Source organism: Nothobranchius furzeri, chromosome 5, assembly GCF_043380555.1.
Source record: "Nothobranchius furzeri strain GRZ-AD chromosome 5, NfurGRZ-RIMD1, whole genome shotgun sequence".
Taxonomy (NCBI): Eukaryota; Metazoa; Chordata; class Actinopteri; order Cyprinodontiformes; family Nothobranchiidae; genus Nothobranchius; species Nothobranchius furzeri.
The window spans coordinates 45,447,721-45,472,375 of NC_091745.1; the positions used below are offsets into that span (position 1 = coordinate 45,447,721).

At 39.9% G+C, this 24,655-nt stretch overlaps 2 protein-coding genes across 9 annotated transcripts in view; both read left to right on the forward strand.

Annotated features, from left to right (window-relative positions):
* The window catches only part of cobl (cordon-bleu WH2 repeat protein), a 91,521-nt gene extending 77,255 nt beyond the window's left edge, over positions 1-14,266 (forward strand). For all 7 annotated transcript variants that reach the window (XM_070550804.1, XM_070550807.1, XM_070550806.1 and 4 more), the window contains 8 exons: positions 4,549-4,870; positions 6,852-6,958; positions 7,187-7,372; positions 7,470-8,995; positions 9,090-9,299; positions 9,484-9,594; positions 12,025-12,300; positions 12,769-14,266. In XM_070550804.1, the coding sequence (XP_070406905.1) occupies positions 4,549-4,870; positions 6,852-6,958; positions 7,187-7,372; positions 7,470-8,995; positions 9,090-9,299; positions 9,484-9,594; positions 12,025-12,300; positions 12,769-12,852 (2,822 nt within the window). In that variant the 3' untranslated portion in view covers positions 12,853-14,266. The remainder of the gene's footprint in view (positions 1-4,548; positions 4,871-6,851; positions 6,959-7,186; positions 7,373-7,469; positions 8,996-9,089; positions 9,300-9,483; positions 9,595-12,024; positions 12,301-12,768) is intronic.
* Positions 14,267-18,376: 4,110 nt separating this feature from the next.
* grb10b (growth factor receptor-bound protein 10b) overlaps positions 18,377-24,655 on the forward strand; it is a 98,942-nt gene continuing 92,663 nt past the window's right edge. For both annotated transcript variants that reach the window (XM_015949152.3, XM_015949153.3), the window contains exon 1: positions 18,377-19,227. The gene's annotated coding sequence lies outside the window, so the exon portion shown is untranslated. The remainder of the gene's footprint in view (positions 19,228-24,655) is intronic.

Genomic DNA, 24,655 nt, shown 5'->3' on the forward strand with positions numbered 1-24,655 from the left:
CTTGTCTGTTTTTTTTCCTCCCCTTTATTTGAACCTGTAAACATTGTAAATCCACGTGATCCCATGGAAGTGAAGGGAGGTGAACCTCAGTGTAGCTTTCTACTTGAGCAGATTACTCTTTTTCAGCTTTTTTCTTCAAACTGCTCCCTTGACTATTTGTAACTATTCAGAATCAGAATAGCTACCTTGTGCATATACACGGACGTTTGTCCTTGGAGAATTTCATTAATTCCTTCATTGAACAGATGAGTTGAGCTGATACCAGGTTTTTATGAGGTCAAGTAGCTTCTTATCTGTGAATGTCAATGTCAAAGCCTCACTTTCTCCTCAGGGTCTAAGAGGTCAGAGCTGAGGTCAAAACCAATCAACTGGAGAGCCTTATGGGTTGCATATAAACACCTCTCAGTATATTATGAATGATACTTAAGACTGCACAAAGCCATCATTTGTTACTGTTTATGTTCTTTGCAATATGGTACCAGATGACCAAATAGATTTTCTATCTTTAGTTTTGCATGTTTTTTTTTCTTCATTTTTGCAAGTGATTGATTTACAAGTTGTTCATCTCAAATTCCCTCATCTGTTGTTGTCTTTTCTCCTTTCCCCACACCCTCCCTTGTAGTGTACTGCTGTGGACCAGTGCGTCTGCGTACCAAACGCTCCTGAGGTTTTTCTCTGGCTCCTGCCTTTCTCCATCCCAACAACATTCCTATTTTATCAAATCTTACACAGTTTCTAGTCCGTCTTATTTATACTGGACTTTCTTCTTTTCACATCTTTTTCTTTTGATTTAGTATCCCTGTTTATTTGTAATTCCTTAGTTTTAATTTCCTTAAACCTGAAATGTTTTAAGACAATCTTGCTTCATTTCTTTTTGACTGAAATTAAAAGAGCATTTTGGTTTCATTTTTATAATCCATTATAAGCTTGTTTTACATTTTATTTTATCTTTTGGTTGCTGGTGCAGGAGATCTGAGCTAAGTAGTTCTGTAAGTGGACTCACAGAATGTGGTCAGGACAGTAAGACAAAGTAGGCTATGTGATACGCAAATCTGTGTGATAGCTGCATATCGATTGGAGGGCAGTGAATGTTTGTCTCTCTGTGTAGCTGCTTGGTTAAGAAACTTGAAACCTGAATGGATGCCGTTTTTGGCGATAGCATGATCTATGCAAAAAGTGTTACTTTTATCAGATAATGGCTTATATACTTAATAACACAATTACAGCCTTTTTCTAAAGTTTTTATTTTTCATATAAGTTTTGCTTTATTTCTGTAAAAAATTTTTTTATTGAAATTGCGTTGGTGCCTCATGTTTTTGAATGCTGCTAGCATTTCTAACACTTCCTTTTAGTGTCAGCTCATGACCCAGCTCATGCCAACGAGGGATTTGGCTAAGACGGACAGAAATCGCAGTGTGATCTGGGCTTTAAATATGAGTTATATTTGTCAGCCTGATTTGTACCCGGAAATGAAATGATCTGTTTCTGTTAAGCTCCGCCCACGTCCACTCCAACAGAACACATCTACAACAGCATCTCAGGCGAGTCTACTGTTGTGTTGGCCGTGGTAGTCCAGTGGTTAAAGTGCCTGCCTTTCATTTTGTTTTGCCATGTCCTTATGCTTGTTTGACTCCTGGTGTTGGCAGTCATGTATTAAGCCAGCTAAAGCAGATTAGACTTTTTTTATATTTTAGTTTTATTGATTACTTTCTGCAAAATATTTTGTCTCTAAAATTTGGTCGCTTCCAAGCAGCATTTTATTTGATTTATTATGCTCACCTGACATGGACTCACACTGGCTAAATAAACAAAGAAAGTAGAAAAAAAAATCCTAAATACAAAGGTTAGTCCAAACATTTTAAACAGTTTACCAATAAAGGGTTGAAAACTTAATAAAGGCAAGTGTAGCTTTAAAAAGGGGAAATAAGTTACTACTGAGACTGGAAGTCGAATTTGTCAGAATATTCGCTCTGGTTTAAACTGTGTAGTTAATTCATCTCTGGTAATATCCATTGAAATGTTGTTAAAATGAAATAAATGATGCCCAGTTTAGAAAAAAAAATGGATGGCTTTTTGACATAACCATATAAATCGTGTCCAAAATACATGGGAGCAGGTCTAAGTCTCTGGCTGACATCATATTAGACGCCATGTTTCCTGCCACATGAGCCCGTGAGGACAAAACGCATTTACTGATTTGCAGCAAGCCGTTACAGAACTTTAGTCGTACAAAAACGTTGTTGTATTACACGTTTACCTTTTCGCTCAGTGCCAGTGATGAAACTCTGACGTGCTTGTCATTTTGCTGGAGGTTGAACAATCTGACAAAGTACTCATTTGAAAACCGCACACCAAGGGATTTTTGACCCTAATGGCCATCCATCGTTAAGGTCTTACTCGAACACAAAACTGCTTGCTTGCTACGGTTTAGGTATGTACTGCCCCCTATTTCCAGGGAAAATACACAGTCATCTGTGACATCAAGGCAGAAGCAGCTGCAGCATGAAATCATCTGCTGTATTCCTGCAACTCGGATTGGGTGTTAGTGACCTACTTCCAGAAGAGGCGGATTTCGGGTCTGAGACTAGCTTCAGGGGGAGGAGCAATGGCCTGATAAGCATTTTAGTCGACTAAAATAAGACTTAAGTTAATTAGACTTTTAGTCAAAAGGCTAAGACTTTAACTAAACTAAAATTTCTTGTCAAAATTGACGCAGCTAAATATGTGCGTGCGTAATGAATGGAGGCCCCAGGGGACTGTGGATGTGTGACAGTTTAGTGAGACCGACAACCAGATGTTCAGTTGTTGCTTTCTGTAGGAAACGGGTTATTGGCAGAGGTTTTTAGACAAATGGGAGAGAACCACTTTTTATTTAATCTCCTCAATATATTCATAGCTATATTATGTTAGAACATTGTTAAGAGGCTTGAAATAAGTGTTTTAAGATCATTTGGTTTCCAAATTTGCCATTGCAGCTTTAAAACCCGACTGGTCCTGGGCTGACAAGGGCGTCCCCGAATGTTTGGAAGTGAAGCAAAACTTTACTGTTTTAATTTTTTTTACATGCAAATATTTAGTTTTAGGTTCATTACATTTAAACCAAATCAGTTTTATGTCACATGCATATTTGGATTTATTTGACATATGGAGCACATAATTTACCAATGTTTGCCTTTACAATTAAACAACTGAAAACTGGACAAGGATTTTTGTATTTTTATTTAGGTATGTGCACATATTTTCATAGATGAAGGTTGACTAAAAGCATTTGATTGTAATCGCTGTTTTGGTGTGAAAACACATTTTGTTCATTTAGAACAAAAACATGTGCTTAAGTATTTTTCTGACTTGAAAGTTTGAGATCTTTGCACGTTTGCTTGAGTGTAAGCATGCAGGAGTGCATAACAGTTTGTGTGCACGTGTGTACATGCAACTCATTGCGTCTGTGTGTGTGTGTGGATATGTGCGGATTGTGGCTGTAACTGGAATGATCCAGTAAATGCTGGGAAGAAGCTGGGAGGACAGCCCTGTGAGTCATCACCACATCTCCTGGAACTGACTGTTCCCTCTGCATCATTAGGTCGAGACCCAAATCTGACAAGCTTCTCATACGCACAAACACACAAGCAGCAGGATGCACGATACACATCCAAACTTTCACCTACACCCGATACTTAAAAAAACAAGGACATGGACTGTTTAACTCATTTTAAAGCATCTCTTGTTGAATTCCCAGGGCCGTGTGTGCTGGCTGGCCTGCAGCAAGCCAAACAAACGCTACATTGATTTTTATCCTCTTGGCCTGGAGTTCAGTGAGATCAGTGACACTCAAAATAAGTTCCCCTAAACCCACAGGACTGACCAGCCCTTGACTGTACTGAGATGAGAGGGTGTGAGGCAATACCATCTTTCTTTTAAACCTAAAACAGTATGTTAATAGTGTGATTAAACACGTTTGTTTACAGTAAGTCCATCCACACTTCATGAAAAAGTATTTCATGAAGCCAAAAGTGGTTGTGCTCAAGGCTGGAATATTTGGGGTGTGCGTGTGTGTGCGTGTGTGTGTGTGTGCGTGCGTGCGTGCGTGCGTGTGTGTGTGTGTGTGTGTGTGTGTGTGTGTGTGTGTGTGTGTGTGTGTGTGTGTGTGTGTGTGTGTGTGTGTGTGTGTGTGCGTGTGTGTGTGCGCGTGTGTGTGTGTGTGAGAAGAATAAATGGTAAAATAGAAATCCATCTTTTATTAGATTTAGTTTCTCTGCATCTTGTGCTTTTTACGTGTTTTCCTTAACATTACCCTTAGCTATGCTCTATTTGTATCACTTGTGAGTGTGAAAAAGAAAATGCAGCAAAGATTTGAACTGATTTATTTCTTTTCATGAAATCGAACACCTAAGGTCTTTGATTTTGTGAATTGCCTTGAGACGACTCTTGTCGTGATTTGGCACTATATAAATAAACTTGAATTGAATTGATTTGTTGTTAAGCATGACTAACATTTGTCCATGTGTTGAGAACATCCCATTCTGAAATGAATACTGTCTCCTTTCCCAGCTTGGCTGCATTCCTCCAGAAGCTCATCCTCCAGTGTCCAAAGACAACAACCCTTCGCACCGGAGGCTGAGACTCTGTCTTTGGACAGCAGTGGTGTTTGCAGCATCCTTCCTGACCAGGGCTCCCCACCATCTGAAGGGATGGCAGAGGGTGAAGATTCTGGTATTGTTAGTTCTCCATCTGATACCCAGCCAGCCTCCCCAGACGAGAGTCTATCAGTGGATGGAAGAACTGAGGACATAGGAAAGAAACTCCTGGAACCACAAATGGACACTTGGAGTGACAGTGATGAGGGTTGTGCCACCTGGAGACCAAAACAAAGGTAAAGAGAAAGTCACAGGATGGGTGGAGCAAAGCTAAGGGTCAAAAAGTGAAGTAATTGTTTCATTGCTTATAATGATAATTAGGGATGTAAGAAAGTATTTATACACTGAAATAGTTCCATTTTGTATGATACTATATCAATACTTATAAATAGTGCATCTATATTTTTAGATGTGGTGCAAATCAAACCCCAACTGCTAGGTGGCAGCGGTTTATTGCTGTGATCTGGAGATAACACTTGAGTGTGTCTTGGTAGCGTTTGATCAGAGTTTTTTTGGTCTCCCTAAATTCTATCTTAAAAATTGCTAATTTGTGGCATTGGTGGATGGAACAAGACATGATGTCCCAGATGTGCTCAGTTGGATTCTGGTCTTTGGAACTGGCGAGCCAGTCCATAGCGTCAATGTCTTCATCTTGCAGGCACTGCTGACACACTCTAGCCACACCAGATCTAGCATGGCCTTGCATGAAGAGGAACCCAGGGCCAGCCGCACTAGAATATTGTCTCACAAAGGGTCTGAGTATCTCGTCTCAGTACCTAATGACAGTCATGCTACCTTTGGTGAATGCATGGAGGGCTGTGCAGACCCCCAAAGAAATGCCACCCGACCCACTTCCCAAGCGGTCATGCTGGAGGATGTTGCAGGCAGCAGAATGTTCTCCACTGTGTCTCCAGAATCTGTCACGTCTGTCACATGTGCTCAGTGTGAACTTGCTTTCATCTGTGAAGAACGCAGGGTGCCAGTGGCAAATGCCAAACGTCTTAAGCTGCACTACCTGAGCCACTTGTGTGGGCTGTAGACCCTGTCTCATGCTACCACTGGAGTGGTGTTGCTTCCTAAGTGAACGGTTTGATTTCACAGAAGTGTGCTTGACTTGGGAGTTACATTTTGTTTAAGTGTTCCCTTTATTGTTTTTGAGCAGTGTGCATGTTTCTGCTTCCTTTTAGGAGATGAACGCTATCTTCAGTTATTATAACTTCCAGCAAATCAGTATTGAGAAGAGCCATTGCGTTATTTGTCAGAGTATTATGAAACCTTGGTCTTACTAATTGTCCTTTCAGACAGAATGTGGTGATTGCGCTCATGTAATTTAAAACTATAACAGTAGAGTTAGGGTTATGCGCTGTTTGATCTAACTCAGCAGAATTCTCTAAACTGTTGAATATACATGTTAAGGACAATTTATCTAAGTTCATCTATATTTCCTGTGTAACGGCTCAAAAGCTGACTATCATACGGCACAACTTGTGGCCAATTCTGGCACTCAGCTTTTTTATGCTGGGCTTTCATGGTTCTAGACCCCAATTCAAAAACTGTTTAGAAATTTAAAAAAGTACCCCCCCCCCCCTCTTTATTTTATTTATTTATTTATTTATTTGTTTATTCATTTATTTTATTTATTTTTTTAAGTTGTTGTGAAATGAGTCTGGTAGCTTGCCCAGACCAAAGACCTTGGCTTGATGCTCTAACAAACCCAATGAAGCTAGGGTCTGTTCCTGGCTTCTCACTATTCCAGGAAGGCACAATAACCCCATTTTCTCAGAACCATTGAGAAAAGGAGGACCGGTCCAAGCGTCTTAGAAGACAGATTTTATTTGGTTTGGCTGCCTTGTTCCAATTTGTTATGGCTAATATGACACTAATTCAGTAGAATGCTCTTTGGAACCCTTAAAGAAAAGTGGAGGAAGTTAGTAAAGCAGCATGTTTCAAAGCCAGGAAGCTTTCATAAAAATAGAGCATAGTACTTGTTTTTACTTCTATCTACTGCTAAACTCCACTCACCCGTTACATTTGACTGGGAGTAGTGCAGGAAAATGTACTGAATACTAAAAGGAAAGTTTTTACATTTGTTCAGAGCTGGTTGCATTGATTGCACTTAAATGCACACGAACTAGGTTTTGCATTCTAAAACAAACTAAATGTGTCTTGTTCCATGGGAGTCTTTTTATTCATGCATATTTTCTTTGCCATTGTCAGGCATGACACAAACCCTCAGGAGCAATCAGTCAACGGCTCTGAAGATGACTCAGAGCTCACAGCTCAGCTCCATCAGACTTTGGCTGATTTGGAAGCAGACCTTGCAGGTAAATGTGGGGGTGGGTTTCAAAAACTCAGCTCAGCTAAAATATCTTCAGTGAGGCAGACCAGTCCTATATGTTGGAAGCTCTAGAATGTGAATACAAAGGCAGCCTATTGGCTATTGGCTGTGTAACAGAATACAAATTAATTTGCTTTCCTAGATTCAGAACATTTTGTTTGTAATACGTTTGCAACTGAAACAGCTATCACTCTCTTATGTCCCTCTTTTTTAGACCATGCAGATGTTTCAGCTAGCGATACCTCCTATACCGAATCCCCTGACAGTAATGATGTACCCGTGTCCTTAGTGGACATGTACGTGCCAGTCACTGCCATAGATGAGGTACTAGAAGACTATGAATGTAATGATGAGTATGAAGTGAAACCGCATACAAAGACTAGTTCAACTGGTAGCAAAGGTAAGATTGATCTTTGTTTACACATCTTATGGAAAAGGTTACTCATCAGCATGTTTTAATCAAATGTATTATCTATATTTGTCTATCTTCATTACAGAAGCTGGCTTTAGACACGATTCTGATGTGGTGCCACAGAACCAAAACAACAATGCTTATACAGCTGCTGCCAGTTGTAGAAAAAGTGGTAAAAATGATAAGAAATCTGAGCAGGGCGTTGAGTCACAAGAGAGCCAACTTACAGATGGGAAAAAGGAGGAGATGACGCAAAAGAAGAACATTGCTGATACTAATATGGCCAAAGACGATAAAAATACTATGGTAGTGAAGTCTGACCCTGACATCCAAAAGAAGAGTGAGACAGTGGAGATCAACCCTGAACATGTGAAAATGACCCGTCAGAAATCTCAGCAGCAGGAAACTAATCTTTCTTCAGGGATTCAGAGATCACTGCTTGCAGAAAACAATAAAGAGATACAGAGAGCCTCCCAAACCAGCTCCAGTTTTAGCTCTTCACACGGTAAAATCACTCCCAATGTCACATCGCGTTTTGGTTTGAAAACATTCACAGTGGTCCCTCCCAAACCCTCCGTCATACATCTGACACAGCCAGCTGTCACCCTGAGTAACGGTGCCATAAAGATAGACGATCAAGGAAATATGGTGACAGCAGGGTTCTCTCACAATAAAGTCAGCAGGTCATCCGATTCCGAAAGTAACAAGGGTGGCCCTCATTGTGAGAAAGCTCAATTGTTTTGGAGTTCTAATGAAAAACAAGAAAATGTCATAACTCAAAGGAAAGGGCTGATTGAAAAGGCTGAAGACAGCACTGGTGGCTTAGAAACCAAATCAAGGACCAGCAACACAGAGCAAACACTACACAGTTCCTTCTCTGAACCTGTGAAGATAGTCCAGCCAAAAGTGGTGGTGAAAGGAAAAACTGAAGAGCATGTGAAAGACATCACAGCTGCAAACAAGACATGGGCTGAGACGGAGAGCAAGAGTTCAGTGTCCAACAGTGTTCAGGTGCCAAGTAAACCCGTCCTTCCCCCTCTTCCACCTTCAGACTTGAAAAAGCAGCTGAACCTCCTTAAACCATCTAGGCGAACATCAAGCCAATATGTGGCTTCAGCTATTGCTAAATACACCTCTGATAAACCTACCAGCATCTCTAAAGTCTCTGAGTGTTCAGAATCATTGAAGTCACAGACTGGTGCTGGCTTCCAGAGATCAGGACCAACTGTCCAAGTGACTCCACTCTCATCCTCCCATCCATCTTTGTCAAATAATACCTCTGCACACATCTTTCATGGTAGCAAGAGGCCTGTTAGCCCTTCTAAGTGTGTGTCACCGAGTCAGAGAGGTTTGGGAGAAGTGAACTTGAACAAGGATGGTGTTCAAAGCTGTGCTATGTTCAAAGAAAGTTCCAATGTGTTGTACACAGAAATGGCCAAGAATAATCACAGTCAATACAATGGATCCGTCCAAAAAAGTGAGATTGTCAACAATAAAGATTATATCAAACATGTTCAACACAGAAGTTCAAGTCCACCAAAAAGCAGCACTCAGCAGCCATCCTCCCAACCACTGAACTCCACTAAGATCACATCCCAAAAACAAATAAATGTAAGTAGAAACCCGGGCTCGTGATGAGGGAATTTTTCTAATTAGCGCTATGAACATTTATTCTTTGTGACAAATATGTGATTGTATTTTTCAGGGCACAACGGATACAACTCAAGATAACCTGAAGTCCTCTACCCCAGTATCAAACAGTTATGTGGCTCCCGGGCCTGGGCCTGTGACTGTGTTTGGACCCATCAAAAAATTCAGACCAGTCATTTGTAGATCTGTTGAGAAAGAGACCTCTCTGCACAGTAGCCTGATGGAGGCGATCCAAACAGGTGGAGGCAGGGACAGACTGAAGAAGGTCAGTCATAGCTGAGTGCAGCATGGTGTGAACGGAACAGTTGGTAAAAAGAAAAATGAACTGCTTGAAATTTCAGTGCAAATTTAAAATGTAAGAGCACTTGCCCTGTTACAGAAGAAGGTAAACAGTAGGTCGAGTAAGTTGCTATGTTTGTCTGATGACAGGTGTTTTCATTCATTATTAGATCTCCTCCGGACCTTGCAACCAGGACAAAGTGACTTATGTTGATGAGGAAAATGAAAGATCTGCTCTTCTAGCTGCCATAAGAGCCCAGAACATCAGCAGGCTAAAGAAGGTGAAAAAATGTTTTAATTTAAACTAAATCACTTTGCTACTGTGTTCAAGTACTAAGCGGTATGTATTCTTGCTGTGGGAAGTCCATGGCAAAGTGTTAAATGTTTCTAGTTGGCTTGTTTTTTACTGATGTCTGATATAGTCTAATTCTTATTTTCCAATATCGATGTATACCAGTACTAATATTAGTGGCAGCTGGTGAATTCTTTTTTTTGGGGGGGGGGGGGGGGGGGGGGGGGGGGCAAAGCTTTTGTGCTGAAAAAAGCATGCCAGCAGAGATTTGCATGACCTGTTATGGGAAGGTGCATATGAATAACGAGATTTTTTTAGGGTTAGAGTTAGAGAAAGAAAATATCGATATGGCAATATATTGTGATATTTTTTCAGTGATATATCGATATTCAAAATGTTTGGAATAATTTACATGCAAACATTGGGTATTTTCTTTTCTATTGTATTAAAGAGAAAATTAAAGTTATTAAAAGCCCGTATGAGCTCAGGGATGATTAAAAACGTCGGTCCGATTCGCCGATGTTTTCACAGATCTGCTGAGACTGAATCAAAATATGAAAACAACATGACTCCGTGGATTTAAAAATACACGAAGATGAATGTTTTTAAAAACATCTTCTCAAATACGTAGTCACAAGGACTTACCGTGAACTAAATGAGCCTCATAAACGTTGCTGCAGGAGTCCAGGCTTTCTTCAGAGAGTTTTCCTAGCATCTCTTTGGTATTTCGCAGTCGTTTATGAAGTAAATTCCAATAAAACTTTTTATCAAGCCCCCTACGGGCCGAACTATCAACCACACTGCGAGAACGATCCACCTGCTTTGATGAATCCTCCAAACATGCAAAACAACCGAAATATAGGCAAAATGGGTTGTTTCTTGCCACACACTACCATGATGCAATGCGAGAAACATGAATACTCATGTCACAAAAGGTCCTCCTATAGTCTGTTTGATGTATAGATGTTTAGTTTAATTTTCATGTTTTTTTAATTTTGTGATTCCTACTTTCTTCTCCCTGTGAGACTGGTGGAGAGGCACCCTAGCGCCCCCATTGTACGAGCCGCCACTGACTAATAAATGCCTTGTTTCCCCTCATGAAATAAGAGAAAGCTAAAAAATCTTTGATAACTAACATCACATATCTCCTATCATGCACACTTTAACCTTAAACATTATTTCTGCTAAATATGAGAATTTCTTCACTTTTAGTTAAGGCAGTTGTACAAAACAAACTGATAATCTCAAAAACTACACCTCAGACCTGTCATGTTTTTGACATTTAGAAAGAGTAGCTGTGGAGTTTGATGTAAAATATGTGCATGGGATGTAAAGTTATAGTCATTAAGAGTAAAAACTGATTATCTGATACTACATTTTGATGACAGTGTAAGCCGATAACGAACATTCATAATATTTGTGATTTCTTCTAAAGTACTTATGAGTATTTCAATTATGTTCCTATGGTTCACTGAGAAACCATTTTTTACTTATTATTTTTGAGGCTGCACACGAAAATAGTCTCCTACACCTATCTCGGTGAAACTCTAGGATTAGAAAAGCCTGACAGATCTATGTCACACTGTCACTAACATTCATGGACTCACCCATCTGGACTCACGATGGGGAAGGCTGTTGTTGGTTTAGCATCCAGGAAACAGTAGAGAACGTCTCAGCTAGTAGATGCTAACCATTAGCATTAGCAACTCCACCACACAGCAGAACTCCTCCAGCCTTGTGTTATTTGTGGAGGTAAAAGTCCAATGTTGCAGAACAGAGTCAGTAGTAGAGATGTGTTGCTCTTAGCTAATCAGAGGAGAGATGTCCAAATATCAGTGAATACGACTCCAGATCCTGCCGTCTGACATTTCTATTTCCTCTGGATGAATTCTACATCCTCAAGCAGGTGCACCAGAGCTTTTTTTCCCCCAGAGTACGATTTCCAAGGCGTTCATTCCTACTAGAGATCACTGCAGATGTATTAAGGATATGAATAAAGTTGACATTTAAGTTACCAGCACAAGAACCTATCAGGCATCAGCACAGTCATTGTAAGCTGCATTTAAGTCGTTATTAGTCAGACTGTTGAAACCAGATCTTGTGACTGGTTCCTGAACATGTTTTCTCCTTTGCTCCTTCATGTGATTGATTTCTATGTCATCCTGAAAACAAGACATGCCTCACCATTGAACAAATAAATAATTAACCTTTGCCGATTCAGAACTTCTAGAGAACTCTCACAGGAAGCCAAACCTCTGGTTTGTTTCATTGCCAGATCAGACTCCGCATCCAAACAGCTCCTTCAAAAACAAGAATGTAGTTGTGTAACCATGAATGCATGTGTCGGTTACTTGTGAGAGTCGCTGGCTGACGTGTTTGCCTACCTAGAGTGAACGTTATCCCACTTCTGTGTTTGTAGACAAATTCAGAAGCTGCCACTGAGCTCGAGCAGTTCAGGACGGTAACCTCTGATGAAGGGCAATGTGTAAGATCTTCTCCATCACCACCTCCTCTGACGTGCTCTTCTCCTGGCTTCACTTCGCCACCTTCTCCACCACCTCCTCCCATCTTGCCTCAGAGTAAACCCAACTCTGTGTTTCAAATAAAAGCTAAAAGCTCCACGGACCCCGCCCTAGCTAGGGAAGCTATGCTGGAGGCTATTCGCTCTGGAGCTGGTGCGGGGAAGCTGAAAAAGGTAAAGAACGTACAAAAGTTTGTATGTTTTTAAATATTGTAAACGTTTCAAAAATGTTTTAAACGGTCTACTCTGAATTAACACTTCAGAATTTAGACTTAAAGGAAGTTAGAGATGTTTTGCTGTTTTCATCTGAATAAATCTCATCTTTAAATCTGAAAAAGTAAAAATAAATAAATACTTGAAAGAAGTTAGGACACAATGAGGGAAGGACCCAAGGCAGCACCAGAGAAAGCAGTGAGATGAAACCGTCTTCTCTCATCTCACGGCTTTGATCTGGTTTCAGATGACTTCCTTCTGCAGTCCTGCACTCGGGAAACCTGAGAAGATTGTAACACTTGCAGAGCTTAGTATGACTGTCAGACGCTGCTGATGTAGGAATATTTTCAGAACAACAGAGTTGAGTTTTAGGTCAGAACTGGAACCTAGTGGAGGAATACAAACGTGACATGTTTCCTTTTTCACCAGGTCTCTGTGCCCCGAAAGACTGTCCAAGTGAACGGCAGACTGGGAACGATTCAGGCATCCTCATCAATGGTCCCTCAGCAGTAAGAAGGAGCATCCACGTCACAGAAACATTCTTGTTTTTGTTTTTTACAGCACTCTTAAAAGCCTTATAATAAATTAGGCTGAGTCAGTTTTTAGTTTTTGTACCTAAGCTGTTAGAGGCCTTATGTTTAAATGAATGAACAGCGGGTATGATTATAATTATTATCCACACTAATGCTTTTCTTCTTTTTAACACTGCTTATGCTGATTGTCTTTGTTAGTTTGTCTGTTAGAAGCCAAGCTTTTCTAATCTCCTACAGACAATGTCACAGGAGAATGTTGTTAGATTACTTTCACCCACAAAACTGTTTCTTTTTACTTTTTGAAAATAATTGTAAACAAATTTATGGGAAAAAAATGCAATATTCTTGAATATTTCTTGCCATGTGTACTCAAACCCAGCAGTTGTAAGCAGAATTTAAGAAGAATGGGAAACGGTGCCAATAGAATGAAACTTAATGGTACAGAAGCCTTTTTTATTCTTGCCTTTACCACGACCTACGGGTGCCTTGCTCTGGTTTCCAGTCAGTGTTATGCATTTATGTTTGCTACATGGAGTCTAGAGTGCAATGACAAAACCAAATTCCAAATTTAAAGTATTAGATTTTTTTGCCAATGACGGTTACATTTTTACAGCAGCTAGATTCACTGGTAATGCTTCATTAAGATCGTTTCATGCAGGAACTGATGCATTATCACCATGGTTCCAGCTTGTTTGTGCCTGTTAGCTGATCTAATGTTTAGGCTTCTAACTTCAATTTGTTCTGCTGCTAAAATACTAACTATTGTCAATAATAGTTCATCTTTCACAAAAAAAAATTTTATTTTGGTGTTCTGCTGTTTTAAGCACTTTTGATTTACATATGTGATAGAGGCCACCATTTAAGATTTTCTTTTTATATTAAGTCAGTAATAATATTATGGAAATGTATATTATAGAAAATGAATGAGCAGTAATATGGAAGATTTTATGTTTCTCTAATTTAAGCATTTGCATTTTTTCCTTCTCCTTTAGTCAAAATGATCTTGTGGAGGAGCTAAGGGAGACCTGATGTTGCCATTAAATGGCACTCAGTGGCTGTTAATGAAGAATAATGGGCTGAATCACCTTTAGAATGAACTTTGAGCATTTGCATTCAGGTATAAAAGTTTGCTGCTGTTATTAAAGGGGTTTAAGTTTATATAGAGGTTTTTTTTCTCCTAAAGTTAACACTGCATATTGGTTTCCTCCAGCCTACAGCACAATATTGCATTTTATTTAATCTTTTGTAAAAATTAGACTTGATTTATATCGCCAGTAGAGTGAGAATTTTATAAACTATTGCCTTTGTTTCCTTTTTGGAGAGTTGCTCAGTTAAATTTGTTTACCTTTCTTTTTTGATCCAATAAATAATTTTGTAATCAAGCAAAAAAACTGAGCTGTTTTTGTTTTTCTTCCATGTTTTTCTTTGAAGCTCTTAGAATGTGAATAATACCCTGAAGTGCTGATGCCTGTTTCAGCGCCGTGGTGGTCTGAGCACCGTGCCTTGTGAACTTCTCTGCCACACCACAAATGAGCCACTATTCCAGGCAGCAGCTTGTGGCCTTGACTCACCGCTATGTGGTCATCAGAAAAATCACGTTTTAGAAACAGATCCTGGATTTCTGATTCTTTAAACATTAGTCACCACTTCACTCTACCTTTCCTCAGATTCAAATAAATGACTCAGATTTACACAATAAATCTACAAATATGTGTGCCATCTGTTTTAGAAAGATGAATTAAAAATAACTTATTTTACTAGGCATTGAACTAAGCTGTTTTCTGTTGGACTGGGTCACTGCAGAGGGCCGATCTCAGCCAGGTTAGTCCGAGAGAGCAGGAACCTCGGGCTCTTGGTGGGTTAAGTCATTCTCAGTCTACAGCCTTTCTAATCTGCCTTGGGTGTGTATGTATGTGTGGGCGGGTGTCTATTTGTGGGCGTCTGTGTTGCAGATCCAAACAATTTTCACTATAAAACCCACATAAATACTCCAAGACAAGAATTACCAGAAGGCCCCACCTCATAATGCAACAGAAATATGCTCATTCAGGTTTAGCTCGGGTTTGGTCTTTATTTGATCAAAGTATAAATTTGTTTTATGCGCTGCCACAATTTAGCAAGAATGCTTGAGCCTGGAAATTAAGATTGCATGTGTCACTTTACCAAAACGCCACACTTACTAATAAAATGTTTGTACTTTTTGTTGGGATGTGGGTGTGTAGACAAGAAATCAAGTTTTCCTTCTATCAAAACAAGCAATAAACAATCAAAAGGGCATTACGTTCTTTTATTGGCAGCTTTTACTCCATGCACATTCGCCCACAGTTTTACAAGACACTTAAGAGAAAGCCATTCACTAATTGCTTGAGTTTATATGACTTCACTTTAATTAGTCCTGACTGAACAACGTGTAGGTGATGGTGAAAGTGGCATCCACATCATTGGGGCTTACGCAGCTTACATATTTTATGAAATTTTATATTTGTTTTATGATCTTTGATTACGACTGACAGAATGTGTGCAGGTATATGTGTGTGTGTCCTAGAAGATGCAAACGCTGGACCTGTAAGTGTCTATGCAATGGGAGACCTGTTACGATCCAGACCAAGCCCATGATTGGTGCCCAGATGCACACAAGGCTCCGATAGCCTTTCACTGGCAAAATGAAAAATAAATTAGGTGATTATTGTTCCAATGTGTTACGGATGCCAGGCTGGTCTGTGGAGAGAAGGAGCCAGGATCGCCCAGCTCTGGTGAAACAGCCTGGCACCGCCCCTCCTCCTCTCTCCCGGGCTGCTGAGGAGCACAGCTGCGAGGAATCATCATGATGAGCAAACAAAACGGCTGTGCCTTCAGCAGTGTGGGAGGCAGCAGTGCAGGGGTTCTGCTGTCCTCATGGGTTTTGTTTGGTTTTAACCCCTTTTTGGTTGCATTCGTTTGGATTTGTTGGAGTTTTAAACTGGTAGTTTTTAACTCTTGGTGATAAGTTCTTTTTTTAAAGGTTAACTGTATTTGGTGCAATTTTACTGACTTTGGTTTTTAAACATCTTCGTGTGGTAAAGCTTTTAAATAAGCTTTTACCAGGTGTTTTAATCAGTCAATTGTTTGGGACTTTTTATCAATTTTGGGATTTTAAAACACCTTCTGCTCGGTTAAACTTTTAATATAAGTTTTAACCAGGTGTTTTATAGTTGTTAATTTGGCTGTGTAGTGTTAACCTTTTTAGAGAGATCTGTTTGCTTGTGGTGTAATACCTTTTTGTTACAAATAAACCCATTTTAAACTCCTCTGCCAGTTCTTCTGTTACCCCCCATCCTTCACATTTCTACAACACCTGTCGGGGACGTAACACAATGAATGTGGATAAGCTGAGTACTGATGGAGATGTGTATACATCAAGATTACAGTTTTATACTAAAATGTGGTTTTTGGAAAGTTCTCTCCACCACAGCACTTTTCTAAACAGCTGTCAGATGGCATAGGAAGGGAGACTCGAGGAGTAAAGGTGAAGATGCTGCAGGTGGGCTTACAACTAAGAAGGACCTACAGTTGTTACAAGTTTATATACTCATCTTTGACATGAATGTCATTAATCTGCATTAGGAAAGGCTATTTCTAAACTGGTGCACAGGTTTGAATTCATAAGGATTTTTTGGAGATGCATATGGGCTCAGATAGAGTAATGTACCCCCACTTTTATTTGGTTAAATGTCTTTTATGTTTATGTTTTGTTTATTTAGCAGACGCTTTTATCCAAAGCGACTTACAATTTATAACCTATAGGGCATGTTGTGTACTTTTAGCAAATTGCAACTTGGCCACAGATATTTTTGTATTTTGTAGTCATCAGCAGGCCTCTGGCTGGGTATTTGATTACTTTCATTTCCAGAGATCATTTAAATTGGTGGATTTCTCTGCACATTTTGTTTTTAAGCATACTTCACAGATTTTCAATCAAGATCTGGGTTTAGCTTGGGGAAGACCGTTTGGGAAGTTTATGCTGCTTTCTGCATTTAGGAAGTATTAACCATCTAGAGGATGATATGAGGTGAATTTGATAGTAACTGAAGTAGCACTCCTGTTTTATTGTCCATCCACTGTTGACATGATGCTAACTCCACCGTGCTTGATGGTTGGGTTAGTTTGTTTTGGGGGGTTTGAACGCCTTTCCTTGACTCTCTCTTAACGCACTTGTCCCGTTACGTCTTATCTGTCTATATATTTGAAGAGGATTATTTTAAACAGGGTCTTAAATTGGCTTTTCCAAATTTAAGGCCTTAAAAATGACAAATAATCCTTAAATACAATTTCCAAAGATCTTAAATTACCAAAGACCCAATAAACAAGATTCTTTTATTTCTTTAAAAATTTCGTAAATTTCTAGTTTGTGTTCAGCATTTTTTGTGTATGATATTGGCATAAGCGGAACCATCTACATTGAGTGAAAGGGGGCTCTTTTTAGATGAGCACATTAGCTGGTTAAGCTAGTGGGAGCTTGAGCCATGGGAAAGTGCAAGTTTAATGGTAACTGGATGGCTAATCCCACGTTTGCGACGTTCCAGGCAATAGCTGGAAATTATAGCTTAAATTTAATTTTAAAAAACTGCTTAAATTTGGTCAAAGTGGCCTTAAAAAGGTATTAAAAAGGCTTAAATTTGGCTCCCTTAAACCTGCAGATACCCTGTTTAAAGCAGGAGTTTTTTCATGTTATTTGATTAATAAAATATTTAGAAGAATGCATTTAGGGTGACTGTACAGAGAAAACAATCTACCAATTTAGACTTGTGCACCCAATTATTTTCAAAATAAAACATTAAAGCATACATGTGCCCCTATACCTTGCCATAAGAATACAGCTGTAAATAAAATACCAAAACTGATACCACATCCATTTACTTGATCAGTGTGTGTAGTTTTGGGTACCTGTACTTCTAAAGTATAATGGTGTATGTTACACAACACTCAAGCTGACTGCATGTTTGATGTTGATCTCAAGTAGTGAAAAACACTGGAAGGTCTTTTGCAATGCACCAAAATGCTCAGAGGGATGAAAACATAAGTTATGATTCAACTGATGCAATGAGATTTAAGTCTATTGGGCAATTTTCAAACCTTCTGGCAAATTTTGTTTTTATTGAAGATTGCCCTTGTCAGAACAAGATGTTTTTTTTAAATAAAGATTGACGTGTAGATCTTAGCCTTAAGCCTCTTGTGTCCCACAAAGCCTCCCAGATGCACTATTTTTGTTGTGCAAAGGAATTAATTCCACATAATATTCTGTAATTATAAATTGGATAAAACCGACAAATTGATAAATGCTACAGTGGATGTACGTGATCTTTGATTTATCAGTGACAAGAGTTTTGAAAAAGCAGATTCTTGAAAATAAGGAAGTAAAAGGCAACAACAATGGCGTTGTGGGTTTAGATAAAGATCCCATCTTTTTAGTCAGTACTCCAAAAGCTACTTATTCAATGGCGGCAGGCAATCAGTGTCCAGCTGTGTTTTACGATCCTGCAAATGCATGATGAAGACTCTGATAATGGAAACAGTTTTGATATTTCTTGGGATAAGTATTGATTTACAGGTCCTCAAAAAATTTACATATTGTGATGAAGTTCATTATTTTCTGTAATGTACTGATAAACATTAGACTTTCATATCTATTAGATTCATTACACACAACTGAAGAAGTTCAAGCCTTTTATTGTTTCTAATATTGATGATTTTGGCATACAACTCATGAGAACCCAAAATTCCTATCTCAAAAAATTAGCATCCTTTTGCTAATTAGTCCTTTTGTTCCCCAAAATGGCACAACGTATCTTAGCCAAAATATACATTAACATAAAATAACTCAGCCAAATAACAGATGATCAGCTGTTGTGGTTCATAGCTGAGATGAGTACTAGCAGTTAAACCAACTCTGTAAACCCAGAATAGAAAACAAAGAGTTTTTTATGGAATTGTCTAAATCTTTTTGAGACTAAAGCAAACATAACTTGGAGGACAAAGTATTAGAAAACATATTGACAGAAAGTGAACTCAAGACTTTTCAGAAACCTTGTAAAACCCCTTCTCATCCATGAGCCCCTTGGTGTGGGCGTGGCTTAAAGCGAGGGGCGGGGTTGTTTTCGCGCGTGTCCGTGCGTGTGCCCTCCTCCTTGGGCTGCATGAGATGAGCTGCCCTGCAGTCCTTGCTGCCACTGTTGTTTCCTGCTCCTGCCTGTCTGTCCAGTCTGAGAATGTTGACCAGCGAGGCCTGACCGAGCGCCGGAGCGTCTCTTCGTCTTTCAGCCTCTGTTCGGTTCTGACCCGGAGGATCGTTGCCTGCCTGAACTGATCCGGCTTTGAGGTGGGTTACCGGTCTGGTTTAGTACTCCTATTCAAATGTTTACTGTACGTGATTATTTGCTTGTGTGCGTGCGCGTGCTACTTTATCCAGTAAAAGTCAAAAGACGAATGTTTTGTTGTGATGACGCACGCCGTTTCGGAACACACGTGCGCACTTTCCGTGTCCGCTCGGCCGAGCCTGGCTCCTGCAGCACCGGTCATTGAACTTTGACAACAAGTTGCTTCATGGGGCTGGGCTGTTGCGTCCTGCCTCCTGTGTTCCTACTGGTGGAAACTTTCCACTGGAGACTCTCCAACATGCTGTTCCAGGGTCTCCAAACACTTGTGCACGTTACCAGCGCCTTTCTCGGAATCCAGCGTGATGCCAGTTCTCCTTACGAGATCATTCTGCTCTCTTACAGCATGGCTTACTTTCTATCCAGCGGGACTCTAGTTGGCCACGCTGCGCCCCCGCCCGCCCTGCACCAGCCCAGTTCTGTGGGAGTTTCGCCAGCCTCGCCTTATCGCTTTATCCTGTTGGCAGCATTTGCTTTAGGGTTTGGGAAGGGAGGTCCCAGTTTCCCCAGATTCACAGCCGTGGTTCTCAAAGTCCGATCCGGGGACCCTTGGGTTGGTTCCAAGCGTCCAGAAAGTTTTATTCTTTTAATGCTGAATAGCCCACATTCATGAGCTGTTTGGGTCAAATAATGTATTGCCTGTTCAATAATACGAACTGTCTCTTTACGTTAAGAAAAATGATCTGAAGCCATTCTCTGGCCTTTGCTAAGTTTTCTATTACCTTGGAAATGAAACGTCACAATAAACATGACTTCATAATGTAATAATATAGTAATGAGATTTTCACTTCCCGTGACAAGCTAATGGTACAAATAACCTTCTATATGGTTACCGTAGATGTGACAGCTGATAACCTTACTAGCTTCTGTCAAACTCATTTTAAAATGCATAAAAACACCATATTTATGTGTTCATTTAATGATAGCATCCTTTTACATTTATCTCAATAAAGATAATCCAAACATTGATTTAAAATAGTTTCTTGTTTTGTGTATCTGGTGCTGTAACTTTTCGCTGTTGCTTCCAGGGAGGAAGATGTGCTCAAGGTGTTGACCAGTTGTAGTTTGTTGAGAGAAACAAGTAGTGTGGTCACTGCCCAGTACCCTCTCACTTATTTTTGACAGGAAAATAATACTTGCATCTGAATTAATTGTTTCTGCAATACACAACTTTTACCCTCCATAGTATGAGCTCTTGAGGGGGGTCAGCAGCATTGTGCACAAGGAAAAACATGCAAAGCTATAATAATAGCTTAATAATAATAATAAACATATAACTTTGGATTTTTACATACAGTAATTATTTATAATGCAAATTGCAGTTGATGACACTGCATAATACTGCTACATCTAACTAATTACTCTGTAACTTGATTCAAAATACAGCTGTAAATGTACTACTTTGTCATAGTCTAACCCGCATTAAATATAGGGCTGTTGCTGTTTTGAAAAAAAGGATTACGAAGCATCAGTTGATGCATGAGTAGCTCAGTAGTTGGTGTCTAACAGTATTTTGAGAAACAGTCTCATGTAATTTATATAGAGCTCCAACAGACACAGGAACGAGATGAGTCAATAAGAAGTCTGATCATTATCTAATCTATCTTTACAAGCAAATGTCTTGACAAAGCAAAGCCTTCATAGATAGTCGGTTCTGCTCTGTCGTTTAGGCAATCATCCAACTTAATTTCTTTATTGGCTGCATGTGGTCTCAGCAGAAAGTTGCATAACAACCAAAATTTATGATGCTGGAAACTATTGATGTTGGACTCCTTTCCAGAACAGGCTCTCGCGGGGAGTGTGTGATACAGGAAGGTTTAGATGTAACATACGTATCTTAGTTTACTGTTGCAAAGACAATAATGGCCTCTCCTAAATAATTCCAAAGGGATTGATTTTTTTATTGTAAGGTTGTGCATACTTATTACCATTCAGTGTCTTGCCTGCTGTAGACAGCAATCCGAGCTACTTCAGTCTGGATACTCGTAGCAGTGGTGTGATGGGGAAGTAAAGCTGAAAGATGCTTACAACAGGGATAAGTATTCCACCTCACCACTAGGTTGATTGAGCCGGTGTGGTTACATGTGCATCTAAATCCAGCTGTGGCAATAATAAAGCTAATACCTCAACCAGACTGCAGAGTCTTTGTCCTAGTTTACTTATGTAGCAGAAAACCCAATTATTGAATAAAATACGTTCAACCCTGCAACAGTAGGTGGCGACATGCGCTTTAATGTTTGCATTTTTCCACTTAGCCTGTAGCTTTGCACTCATAGTAAACAAATGTTGGTGAGAGTGAAGCAGATGGAGTAAAATGAGGATATGAACAATGGCTGAAGAAATCAATGACAACAACGCTACAGCACAGTACATTTGGAACGTACCGTTCTGTGTGATGGTGTTGCAATTTGGATTCACGCAGAATCTTGTGGTGATTAGTTTTTCGTCACTTCCAGAAGGTGGAATGTCGGCTAAACTGAGATGTTGTTTACTTGCAAAGAAATTGTGTTTTCCAACCACATTAATGGGGTACCTTAGTACAAATAGGAGTATTTCAGTTTGGTTTGACTTCAGCCAGACTGAGGTGTACACGTGCATTTAAAACATCAGATTTTAGTTGGACCAAGGCAATAATTTGGCTTTTTGTCACTGCATGTAAACACACTGAGCGTTAGCACCAGGTTAGCAGTAACAACACATCAATATACAGAAAAATACATTCTAGGTTTGGTCAGATATTTTTCTGTCATTTGTTTAACGGAATCAAAGTTAAAAGCAGTAAAATCAGGATAATGTTTGATGCACCAGATAACCTAAAAATACCCTTTTTTTCTCTTTTGCACCTCTTTGATAGCCTGGCAAGTCATCCCGTATATGTCAGTTTATAGTCTGGTCATGATCCATTGATGACTCTCAGTCATGGGGTGGGTTTGTGGTTGTCCTTCAAACTGTCTCCTCATGCTTTCGGAAAACAAACATGATGTACTTGCCACTACAGATGTCAGCCAACGAGGCAGTCTGCTATTTTCCGTCAAAGGAAATGCTAAAACAGCCTTTTTCTAAATAAACTTATGTGCCTCTATCTGCGCTTGACTCAAAAAAAAGCCCAAGTCAAAATAGTCCAAAGGTAATGCCAAAGCTGTTTCAAACGAGCGGTCACCATCTTAGTTTTTCAGTAACATCCCGCCCACCAACAGAGTGCTGTGATTGGCCCACCAAATTAACAGAGCGCTGTGATTGGACTGCTATGGAGCTGTCGCCATCTTAGTTTTGCTCAATGGGGCAGTCAGCCATACACTGTTGGAGAAGATGCAACATCATGCCCACTAAACAGAGAGCTGTGATTGGACCAGCACCAGACTGTCGGGGCTGCGGAGGTCCCAATAGAATGTGCCTAGACCATCTTTTTTCTACGGCAAATGGACGGTCTAGATTCTAGGCTACTGCTTTGACATAGTTTCTAAAACATCTCAGCATCTCATATCCAGAGTTGGCGTACACAATTTAAATCATGGTTTCATGGATTTATTAATGAAAACATTGTGGTTTATACTGTCCTACAGTTCTGGAAATGTCCTTATCTAAATCAAAGCAGGGACAAAACGGTCTGCAAATTCTAACAACACAAGTAAAAATAGCAATCTACCCAACTCGCTATCATTGGAGCCATTAAGCAAAAATATACTGGATGTTATCTACATGTTTAAATAGTTTTTATGATGGGGCTCATTCTGCAGTAGGTCATTTTCAGTAATAAAAAAAAGGCTAATGCAGGTTAGCCTGTTGTGATGCTTTCTGCCTTTGTTCATGTATTTATGTTCATATTGCCGTGCACATGGCAACCAACTGATTTTTTTTCTTGCTGTCCTTCCAGTTCATGCTAAGTAAGCACGGGCATGATGGGGCATGAACTCTGATAGACGGCGGGCTGCCAGAAGGCTGATGAGTGCACAAATTGCAAAGAATGAAACAATAATCTCTACTTAAACCAATCCAGTATTCAGACATTTTGTTTCAACACATCCCAAAACCTGAGCCCCACTTTATGTAGATGCCCATATATCCGTGTATACATATAGTAAGCCCACCCCCTTTCCTTGGCTGTGTAGAGGGAAAGGGGGCAGATATCTTCTCTCAACTGCTACTGGTGGTGTGAGAGCTTGTGGTCATGCTCTAGGCAGCATTCCATCAGGTCTTGCGTCAGCCAGCAGTCATTCAGCAGTGGTTAGTCTGGCCTTATATACTGTTAATACCCCCTCGCTGATGTCAGGGCACTATTAACCCAAACCCCGCTGAGGATCCACGGCCCAGTTCATGTCACTGTGCCTGAATGGGATTTAAACTCAGATCGATATCACCCTCTGTCCCAAAAGGTTCACCTTGGCTTTTCTTAGTGTTTAAAAAGATACCAGTCATGTTTGAGTGTTTGTTCTTTCCTATCAGAAGTTTAAGAATAGATTTGGTTGCACAAACCCAAATCATTTCTATTTGGAGACTTTCTATTGCACAGCTTAACGTTTCACAGCCAATTCCTCTGGCTAATTATTTTTAGTGATAAGATGCTTCTGAAAGGTCAAAATGCTGCCAGAAGCAAAGCTTTGTGCTACCACCCCTTACTCATTCTCCATACTGCAAATATGGACCTGTACATCCCACCACTATTCCAATGGTGACCTGAGGTGATGCAATGCTTGCTTGTCTTAATACAGTGGATTAAGTTTCTCAATGTCTGGTGATGGTCCAAATGTGGCTTAAAGCCTGCAGGAGAGTCCAGAATGTTGTCTTTATTCTACAAGTAACTGAACACCTGAGGGACCGTAGGCTCGACTGGGTAAAGGTACTGTGGTGGGTGGGGATGCAGGATGATGATGAAAGTATCTACACCATAACATTTCTGTTGATCTTCATCCCCCGTTCCCCCGTTACCTCTTGCTTAAGTCTTTATCTTTGCCTTCCTCCGTTCTGTTGATCTGTGTCTCGGTCTAACTGTGTATAGGCCATGTGAAAACAACATGAGTCATGGTTAGTTGGCTTTGGTAAATGTACCATATTGTTTAAACACATAAATACGTCTTTATGGTCTGTCAACATTAATTCTTAAAACTCTCTCATGCTCTGTAGATATCATCTTCACCAGACATGGACTGAAGCCATTTTGATTTAGGTAAAATCTCAGTAACAAGGTCAACAGTGTTTGGGTGTTTTGTTTTGTTTTGGTGTGGATGATGCCTACCTGACACTTGGACAGACTTAGTTACATTTCTATCAGCTCAGAATTTCTCAAGTTGGACCTTTTTTCCCCATTTTAACTAGAAACTTGGTTTTGCGGGAAGTAACATCGTTATGTGGCTGAAATATTTCACCATTACACCC